General features: G+C 46.4%; 1 protein-coding gene across 2 annotated transcripts in view; it reads left to right on the top strand.

The window, feature by feature from the left end:
- Positions 1-1,175: 1,175 nt before the first annotated feature.
- The window catches only part of Fbxo32 (F-box protein 32), a 37,348-nt gene continuing 27,774 nt past the window's right edge, over positions 1,176-10,749 (top strand). The window contains exons 1-4 of one of the 2 annotated variants that reach the window (XM_074069162.1): positions 1,176-1,638; positions 7,524-7,636; positions 8,877-8,926; positions 10,011-10,103. In XM_074069162.1, the coding sequence (XP_073925263.1) occupies positions 1,523-1,638; positions 7,524-7,636; positions 8,877-8,926; positions 10,011-10,103 (372 nt within the window). In that variant the 5' untranslated portion in view covers positions 1,176-1,522. The remainder of the gene's footprint in view (positions 1,639-7,523; positions 7,637-8,876; positions 8,927-10,010; positions 10,104-10,749) is intronic. The other variant, XM_074069161.1, reaches the window with a different exon arrangement.

Raw genomic sequence — 10,749 nt, 5'->3', positions numbered from 1 at the left:
GTCACCAGAATAAGAGGACCAGCTCTCATGGAGTTTACATTCTGCAGAGAGGGGTGGATTGTTATCAAAAACAAAAAGCAAAAGCAAACTGTCTTTCAGACCATACTAGGGGTTGAGAAGAAAGCAGCCATGTGGCACTGGGCAGTTACTCTTTTAACCCCTCTCTGGCACCCTTCATCTGAAAACCGAGCCAAGTCCCACTTTGACCTCTAAGAGGCTTAGGTTCGTAACTAAGACAGTGCACCACAGTCCTCAGGCGGGCATCCCAGGCTCTTCTCTTCACTTTCACCAAAATGAAAACAAACTCATGACCTGATATTCCCCGGAGAGGATCAACAGCCATAGAGACCAGGAGGAGGCCAAACTGGGGAAAAAGAGGAGGGTACAGTGGTTTCTCAGAACAAAAGCCCAGCCTCTACGCCCTACAACGAGGTTTGGACAGGGGGCAGGACCAGGAAGCCCCTGCCCTGCTTCCTCGCTGCGCTGTGCGGATGGGAAGGGGGGACGCACTCATGCCGCCCACGCTGCTCCATTAGAGTGCGCGGGGTTGGATGGGGGACTGTCCCTACCCTTCATTTCCAGCCCTCTGGGGACCAGATCCTGCCAGGGTCTCCAACCCCACCCCCTTCCCTATCCTTTGCCACACCCGAAGTCAGGACTGACAGCAGACTGGATAATGACAGCTTAGGTGCGGGAAGGGGTGGAGGCTACCCCTCCCCCCCATCCCAGCCGCGCTCTGGTTCCCCTCCTTCCCCCTCTCCAACCCGGTTTCTGGCAGTGAGAGAAAACTGGAGGCGGCGCCCTCTAGCCCGACCCCGGCCTCGGTGGCCCTCCCCGAGGGCTGATCTGCCAGCGAAGCCGGGTCCAGACGCTCGGGGTCTGGAGGGGACACGCCCCGCAGTGACCTAGAGCGGCGCGGGCCTCTCCTGTTCTTCCTGCATCTCCGGCCTCCCGAGCGCAGGGCCTCGCTCTCTGCCGCAGCAGCTGTGCCCTGGGGGCGGGGAAGGGGACGCGGAGGTGCCAGGGGACGGGGACGCGGAGGTGCCAGGGGACCGAGAAGAGGTGGGAGATCTGGCCCAGCAACGTGGCTTCAAGTTTCCACCGGCGCGCGGTTGTGCAACCGCGCGAGCAGCGGGAGCCGCGGGCGCCTAGGAAAACAAGCCGAGCCCATAAACAAAGCCACGTGGCCTTGGGGCCCGGGGGCCGGGCTAAGAGCAGGCGGCTCTTCCGGCAACAAAGAGCCCCAGACAGCAGCGGCCCCGGATAAATACTGCGGCCCGCACAGCCGCGCAGCACTCCCGGGAGCCCGACGCGACGCGCGACCTTCCCTGGCGCCAGCGCCCTCCGCGAGCGCAGGGCACCCGCCCAGCACCCGCAAGTGCGCAGCCCTCCACGCCAGTTCCCTGCAGTCGCCTCCAGTCGCAGGCCCCGCTCCCCGAGCATCCGCCCAGGGCGGCGCATCCCGAGGCCGGTCCCGGCTATCAGTCCGTCCAGTCCGTGGGTCTCATCCGCTCTCGGTGCCATGCCATTCCTCGGACAGGACTGGCGGTCCCCAGGGCAGAGCTGGGTGAAGACAGCCGATGGTTGGAAGCGCTTCCTGGATGAGAAGAGCGGCAGTTTCGTGAGCGATCTCAGCAGGTGAGGGGACCCGCCACTAACTTCTAGCCCCGCACAGGCGACCTGGGCTGACCTGGGGAGGAGGGGGAGAACAGGTGGACGAATATAGGCAGGACTGGGACAGGAGGAGGGGGCTCTTGAGCGAGGGGATGGGAGTGAGTTACGCAGATTTCTTAAGAGGTCGCCAGAGCACTGGAGACGCGGAATTTGTTTTCTCTTATCGGTCAAGGTCAAGTGGACATGATTCCTTACAGAGCTCCGGGTCCCTCTGAGAATCTGACAGTCGCCGCTCTTATCCCCAAACGCTCTTAAGCGCTCCCTGCCTTTGGACATGCAATTCGTGCTTTTGTGGGCGCAGGCGAATGGACTGTGTGCCTTTCACCATCCGAGTGGTGGGACTCGAAAGCGCCCAAGCGCCGTAGTCACAAGCTGGGCGACGGGATTAGACGTGGGTGGCGCCCTGAGCGCCTCCAAGCTCTTCCCACGCACCGGCAACCGTGGAGTGGGCTGGGAGAATGAGTAACCACGAGGAGCAGCCGGATGGTCCTGGGGCAACAGCCTTGCTGGGTGAGCTTGCGGGGCGGTGGTCGCGACTGGGGGCAGAGAAGAATGAAACCCACAAGCACTGTGCTGTGGAAGGGACCGAGCACTTGCACCTGCTTCCTCATGGTCTTTTTCCATCAGTCGTCTTTGTGTAGTGAGCGCACTCCCATTTGTCGTGGTGTCTGCCAGCTTCTGAAAGACCACCCGCATCTTGGGTCTCACCTGAGCTCTGCCAGCCTGGTGGAAAATCTGAGGTCACACAAGTGTCAACTAATAAATCATGTGGCTCAGAATCAGTCAGTACCCGACCTCGACAGTGGGCTCCCAGAGACTGGCCATTTGGCTGGGCCAAGGAAAGCAATAAAAGTGCTAGTTGGTGCAGCTGAAGTCACTCTTGTGCGCCTTCTCCTCCTTCTTTGATTAAAATCACTGGCCCCTGCACCCTTAAATTGACTTCATTGGAGAGTTCTGTGACTGGGCCAGGTCCCCACTGACTGACACTTACCAATGGTTGTTGGCTGAAGGTATGGCAATAAATTGTAAGAGAACTAGCAAGAAAATGCAGTCATTTTGGCATCTTGACTTCCAGAGTCCCCAATTTGTTTGTGATTTTTTCAATACATCAATTCCCTTTGTCTATCAATGAAGAGAAACAAATCATTTAATACTGGGGTCTGTCGGGAGACACAGAGCATATTAGGTTTTATGTTAGATCCTGTGAGGCAGTCCCAGGGGAGTTTGGGAGCACTAAAAAGAAATCCTATTCACAGATAATTTATTTACAGGAAAAATAAAAGGGCCAACTGTTGTCACCAGACTCTTTTCCCAGGGACTGGCGTTATTGTACCTAAATTGTTCTCCTTCAACTAAGTGAGAAGGGAGGTGGAGCAGAAGCTTCCTCCCCCCTCCATATTCCTAAGGAATGATGATATAATATTCTGGTTCTTTATTTCTGTATACAAGTTCAGGTTCTTTCCAGGAAGGTACCGCGGGGGTCCAACCAGCTGTGTCACAGTGGAGAATAGAACTGAAGGCTAACAGCTGGCTGTGTTCAGCAGGAGGGGATTTTAAATGGAAAGGGTCCAATTTGTATTAACACTCCTTCCATACCTGCCCTGTGGAAATAAATAATGATGTCTCACTCTCCACAGTATAGAAGACCTGAGGATGGATGAAACTTACCCCAGAAGTTTACAGTAGGCTGGGATCAGGGAGCTTCCTGGCTCTTTGTCCCTTTCTGAGCCCCTTTCTTTCCTGCATTTCACACCTGTGAGCTGGAGTTACCACACTCAAACGCAATCAGTAGCGACCACCTGCGGTCCTCTGATGAGTCAGAATGAAGGAATCATTTGGTAGTCTCCCAGCAAAGCAGCTGGCTGTTTGTTTGCACAGTATTTTTTCCCCCAGCAATTGTAAACAATCCCTTCCTTACTTAACAGGAGGAGTCTGCCAACTTCTTAAAAGCAGTTGGCCTTCTGAGGTCTGGGTTTATAATCTCAAATATCCCCCCACTGTTTTGGGTTTTGGTTTCTCTGTGATGTCAGCTTTGGGCTGAGTGCCTGGCTGCTCAGGTGAGCTTGAATGCCCTCTCCTGTTCTGAGAAAACAAAAGGCAGACCCTTCAAGAAGAGGGGGAGGGACCTGTAAACAGAACTACAGAGACAGAGATGCTTCTCCAATTCCCAGTACCAGGCTGTGAGCTGCCCAGCCAGAGCGAAAGATGAAGGGTACATTTGGTGGTTTTTAGCCTGGGGTTATTGTTCAGTGTTGATCATGGCTTGCCCGCACAGCACGCCTGTTCCACACACTGCTGGCCATTCTCCCTGTGGTCCTGGGCTCTGTCCTTCAACAGGGAATGTTACAAATCCCAAGTACCTCCCAAGATCATGGGAGGATTTAAGATAAGATTAAAGCAGGGCTCTTCTCAAAAAGTTAAAATAGAAGACAAATGGCAAGTTAAAAATTGATGAGGCAGATTTAAAATTCAAGGAACGAACAGAGCATGAATTAGAGTAATCCAAGAATGGTTCAAGGAAGTGGCAGCTGAAGTGGCATGTCCTGACTGCCAGCTATTCCCACCCAGCCACAACCCCAAGATGACGAAGCTAAGCTCTCTTCCCTGAGCCTGCACTTCTGCGGTAGAAAACGCACTCCAGTATTGCTTTACTGTGTTGCTAGGGCTGGACCAGGAAGCAGGAAGTTTGCCTGGGTGTCCTGCATAAAATTAGTAGTTAAGATTTTATGAGCGCTTACTGTGTGCAAGGGACTATTCTAAGAGTATACACTAGGCTGTTTGTTTCACTGGAGCAATCCAGGTGTTAGCCTTTGTCATTGGCACTCTAGATATGACGTATAGCAGAGTAACATCCAAATCTCACTGGTCTTCATCAAAACCGTATTAACTATTTTGGGGCAGTACATGGCTTTATTAAATTTTTTTTACTTGCAAATGAACTAAGAAATAGGGCTCTATTTTTCCATCCCCTCCTTTACCTACTGCCAAATGAGTTCATTTATGGTCTTTTTTTGAAATTTTTCCACCTTTTTAAAAGTTGAGTTAGTGTCTTGGAGTGTGTTTGGTGGTATGGAGTTGAGCAGGAGAGGGTTTGTTTTTGTTTTTTTTTTTCCCTAGGCCTATGCCTTTAAAAATCTAGATTAGTAAGAACTGACTACAGAATAGCACTTGGCTGGCCATTATGGAAGTCAGTGAAGAAAGACTTCTTGAGGTGACTTGACTGACTTTTTAAAAACATTTAAATGCTGTGATTCCTACATGGTAGTGGTTTTTCTTGTTAAAAATTTCAGTTGTCATTTTCCATTTCCTTGAAATGGACATAATTGAACTCTCAAAATAGCCTCTGAATATATTATTGCTTAAAAGAAAACATAAGGAGGCAACACAAATAAATCCCACAGCCTTTCCTTTCAGGCCCTACCTCCAGAATTCAAAAGCTAATACCAAAGGAGAAGGTTTGGTTTCCCTTTGGTTAAAACTTCTCTACATTATACAGGCAGAGAGCATCACCCAGTATGTAAAATTCTTAAACTTGCCTTTGAAATGAGTTGCTCTGTGTAAGGCAGGTTGTTATAGCTCCTGTCAGCAATGAAAGTGTTCACATTCCCTTGAAAAATGCTTTCAATTAGAAAAGAAGGTGACATGTAAATATTTAAAATGTCTGAAGAATGGTCACAGTCTCTGGCCCAGACTCTGAAAAGTTTCTGCTGAGCCTTAAATGTGATTGAGAATAAGGTCACTTCATTTGATGGTTACCTACATGTAGAACTTACACTGTGGGTTTTGCTGTTTATGGGAAGGGGGCAGTGTGTGTTTTCTTTAAAAATAAGCCCTTGTGTGCTGTTATTTTGCACACAAAATGTTCAGATCTTGCTTTGTAAAGTTTTGGTACATGGTGGACCACTTAAGTGATCTTCCATCTTTCTCTTTTTCCCTGAGCTTTCACTGAAATTTCTTAAGTTAGCCTCAGGGTTCTATTCTGTCTTTGTTCTACCCCTTTTTTCCCCCGAACTTGGAGCAGATCAACTGCTTAGTGACTTTGTAACCCTTACAGTCATGCAATAGACAGACACATACCCCTATGTTACACAGAGCCTATCTAGTCCAATACCTTCACCCGTGGCTTGCTTAAGAAAGTGCCTCAGAGGGGACATCTGAAACCTAAAACTATCCTGTTTCCCCAAATGAAAAGAAGGCTAAAGATATTAGGAAATTTTATAAATAGTATTAAGTATGGCTTTACGAAGGAAGATTAACAAATGCTTGGAAAGCCATCAAGTTTTCCCCTGTGGGTCCACAAAACAGCACTGAGCATCTGGTTGGTGACATCACTACTTTGGTCAAATAGTTTTATTAGACTAACTGATGTGCTACTTCAGAGACTATAACAAAAGGTGGGACAAAAGGGTCCTGAAAATTGTTTCAAACCATATTTTCTTTTCTGTTGTACCTTCTACTCTAGGCTTGGAATAGAGAAGTACAGATATACATCATATTACCAACAAAGATCCCAAAAAAGATAGAAACCAGTTTTGTTTTGTTTTTTTTGGCGGGACTGGGATTTGAACTCTGGGTCTCACGCTTGCAGAGCAGGTGCTCTACTGCTTGAGCTATACCTCCAATCCACTAAATCACATTTTAAATTCAGCAGAGGAACTCAGAAAATGAAAACACTGTAATGTATTGGTAGTATCACCAGAAAGCCCTAATTTATGTTTTCCTAGTTGTCATTATAAACCCTGGCTTGCATATGTCAAGGGAGTGGGGGCCCTGTGAAACATCAATCTTTCTCCTGCATCCTGGAAACTGTTCTGAGATTTACCTTGAATCGCATGTATAGTGACAGACCTCAGCAGTCTCCCTGCCCCCTTCCACCATGAGAACTCAGGCCTAGCCCAAGCTGAATCTGTCCATTCTTCAGTGACCTGGGAATTGGACAGGTGCATTCAATGTCTTTCAGCCCTTCCAAATGTATGAATTATGAACTTGCCTGTTTCATTTAAGACCCAAGGTCTTCGCCTTGCAGTGTGTTGCAGTGTGAGTCAGGAACCTGTAACTAGCACTGTACACTAACGTCTGCTAGACGTGGAGTTTGTCAGATTTTGTTAATGTGATTTTTTTTTTCTTTCTTTCTTTTTTGCTTTTTTGTTTGGTTGGTTTGGGGTTTTTGTTGTTGTTGTTGTTGTTGCTTGTTTTTGTTTTGCTATGTTAGCCCAAGCTAGTCTAGAACTTGATATGTAGCCCAAGCTGGCCCAGAACGTAGACCCCTCCTGCCTCAGCTTCCCAAGGGCTGGGATTACAGGTGTGTGCCACCACTCCCAACTGTGATCATGTGTTAAAGACCTGATAGGAGCATGCTGGTTAAAAGCAGCTTGGGTACATTTTAAATGGGTGAATTGCCTAGTATGTAAGTTATATCGTCATAAGCTCTTGGAGGAGCAGGAGGGGAGAGGAGGAAGAGAAGCTTGGTGTAGATGCTTTCACAAAATGAAGGCATTGTGTAGTACACTGACACTGGTAAACACCCTTCCCCCATTCAGCACTTTTGTTTAAAGTGACATTGCAGCACCCTGAATTGCTCTTAGAGAGCTGTGTATCAAATTACAATGGCAGGTTCTGTTACAGAATCAAAAGAAGCAGGAGCCCCCATCCTTCCCTTCCACAGAGAGGTGACAGTGCTTCATCCTAAAAGAGAGAGGTCTGGCTCTGCCTGGACTTCTTTTCAGTGATTATTTCATCATTTTATGTTGTTAGGGAAGCAGATATGTTCGTGTATTTTAGAAACAGCGCTCATTAACGTAGAGCTGTCCCGCCTCATCTTGTCTTTGCCCTGTCTCCTTTCCTCATAGTTACTGCAACCAGGAGGTGTTCAACAAGGAGAACCTTTTCAACAGCCTGAACTACGATGTTGCAGCCAAGAAGAGAAAGAAGGACATACTGAATAGTAAAACCAAAACTCAATGTAAGCCATTTGTTTTGAACTTATGAAAGCTGTTTGAAGATAATTATGATTGGTTCTTATAAAAAAACAAAATCACACCTTAATGTTTACCATGTCAGGGTGCAAAGATCCTAGTATCTGAAACCTGGCCATGCATTTCATAAGCAAGATTTAACATGCTCTTCATAGTCCTGTTGAGAAGTCACTTGCTAGTTGGGATGTGTGTTCCCTGTGTGTTGACAGATGCTATATAGTTATTGTACAGTGATGTGGTCAGCTGAATCAATGCCACCATATGCTTTTATTGGGAACTGTGTTTAAAGGCTTTGAAAATAGACTTGTTCCCTCTTTCCTTGTATAAAAACTACCAGCATGTCTAGATGCTGTATTAGCAGAAGACAGAATGTTCTTTTAATAAGTATGAATTATAAGTTATTTTTATTTAATCTATTTGTGTGTCATCTATGTTACCCCTTCTGTTTCTACTTTTTATGGCTTCATATAAGTTTTATGTATGGCACTTAAACTAAATGTACTTGGGTATTAGATTAATTTGGAGCCTTGGTATACTAAATCTATCACAGATTCAGGGTGCTTCAGACAAAGTAAATTCATGTGAGTATTTTATACTACAGAAATTAAGCGTTTAAAGCTAGGCTTGTGGCTCAAGTGGTAGAGCACTTGTTTAGCTTAGCAAGCAAGCTCTGGGTTCATTCCCCAGTACCACAAAACAACAGAAAGAAAAGAAATTAAACATCTGCATCCTCTAGAATGTCAGTAGTCTTTTTACTTTTTTGTCAAAACTTTTTAGCAGGGCATGGTGGTGTGTGTCTATAATCCTGGCACTCAGGAAGCTGAGGCAGGAGGATCTTGAGTTCAAGGCCAGCCTGAGCTATATATCAAGAACCTGTTTCAAAACAAATAAAAAATAATTTTAAATAAGAGAAACTTTTTTTTTAGCCAGGCGCCAGTGGCTCGTGCCTGTAATCTTAGCTACTCAGGAGGCAGAGACAGGAGGATCGCAGTTTGAAACCAGCCCCAGCAATTAATTCCACAAGACCCTATCTCGAAAATACCTAACACAAAAAAGGGCTGGTGGAGCGGCTCAAGGTGTAGGCCCTGAGTTCAAATCCCAGAACCGCAAAAAAAAAAAAATAAAGTTTTTAAACTTTGAATAAATGAAAAAGAGTCATGTTTAAAATCTTAGGACATGTTACAAAACTTTAAGGCATATATCTGTTTTCATTTATGCTCTTTATAGATTTCCACCAAGAAAAATGGATCTATGTTCACAAGGGAAGTACTAAAGAGGTGAGCATCCATCCATTTTTAAACCATTATTCTTAGACTTATTCCTCTCTGAAATCAAAGGGAGAAAGTGGGCAACAATAAGACTACAAACCTGGTTTGTCTTCTTAGGTGTGGGGTGGTGGTGGCTAGCAGCCTGTACCTAGTGAACTGTGAGAGTTGAGGGTTCCAGAGAGAAAGAAGCAAGTCACTCGGTGAACTCCCCAGTCATCCAGTGAGATAGTGTACATAAAAGTGCCTTGGGAAGATTAACATGCTGATCACAACAGTACTATTACAAAAGCTAGGTTTTTCCCCAGGACATTACCCTGCTTGTGTTCTAAGATCTCTTCAGACTTTAACTTGGTTAAGGTTTAGCCCTGGAAGGGCTAATTACTAAATCTAGCAGAAGTTTGCAGTGCTTCTCCATGTGATGTGGGAGGGGATAAGACCTTATAATAACTATACTCTCTGGTCCTTGATAACCCCTGAATGTACAGTTACTCTCTGCTCAGATACCTGGGATACTGTGCAGAACAACAGAATGCCAGAATTTCTATCATTGTCAGGGAGTGTGGAGAACATCTAATTCCTTTCCTCTGTGATCTGAGATCCACAAAGAACCAGTGATAAAAACCAGACTACCTAGAGCCTTAGAGGAGCTGGGACTGTGACCAGAACACTGTACTCCTGGATGGATTCCTAGATGAAAGATCAAAACTTCTTTTACTTCCTCATAAAGTCTTTAAAAAAAAAAAAAAAGTGCACAGTGAGAGGCTGTGGTACCACAGCCGATGCAGGTGGATCTCATTCCCCTCCCAGGACTTCGTTACAGTCACCACCCATGAAAATCTCACATCATATCCAGCTCCCAGATGTATTTTCCCTAACTAGTGCATTCAGAGAACAAGAGCCCAGGTGGCACACGTCACAGAAAGGGGTGTTCCACGTGTTAGTCCTGGACTAAAGCAGCTCTGCCCACATTGGTGGCTCCCAGGGATTCAGGTGCAGGAAAGAAGCCAGTGCCCAGGTTTCAAATCCAGTTGAATTGTTCTAGAGAATAACCTCTGTGTGTCAGGAGTAACTTGCATGCCTGTCTCACATTCAGCGCCATGGCTATTGTACTTTGGGGGAAGCTTTCAACAGACTGGACTTCTCAACAGCAATTCTGGATTCCAGAAGATTCAACTACGTAGTACGGGTAAGTCTCAAGAGCCCAAAGTTATCCACTCGTGAGTCTGTTGAGGTTGTCCTAAAGTAGTTTCCACCACAAAAAAAAAAAATAAAATAAAAACTTTTCAGGACCCTCAGAGTTTCAAGGCAAGCAGAAAGCAGACTCCCCAACCTGTCTCTTCCCTGATATACTTCAGGGTCTTGGGTGGGTGCTGTGAGGATTTCCCTGAGATTTGACTCTGGACAGGGATCACTGTAATTCTTCAGTGATCTGTCCATTGGAGAGCCAGTCCCCTCAAGTAAAAAGTCACTCCCACTCCTTTCTGAGTCCACCCTTCCAGTGGTGGTATGTTGCAGGCATCAGCAAGAGAATGTTCAATAGGAAGCAAACTCTGGCGTACATTGGCTTCTTTTAAACACCCAATTGTTCTGTCTGTCCTCCTTCCTGTCCTGCCTCAGCTGACTCTGGGTGACCCAAAGGCATGTTTAGTTTAGGCCACAAAACTGGATGAGTTCAAAGTACCTCAGTGCGGCCTTCCCATGACACCCTTCTACCCCCATGCCCCTGTGATAATAGCACTCTGTCTACCTATAGCCTAAAACTGCCTGATGGGGTCTGTTACTTTCCATTTTAAACCTTATTTTAGAAAAAAAAATGTAATGAGCACTAGCAA

This window comes from Castor canadensis, chromosome 3 (genome assembly GCF_047511655.1).
Source record: "Castor canadensis chromosome 3, mCasCan1.hap1v2, whole genome shotgun sequence".
In the NCBI taxonomy this organism is placed as follows: domain Eukaryota; kingdom Metazoa; phylum Chordata; class Mammalia; order Rodentia; family Castoridae; genus Castor; species Castor canadensis.
Note: the sequence above shows the minus strand (reverse complement) of the source record. Positions and strands in the feature narration are given on the sequence as shown.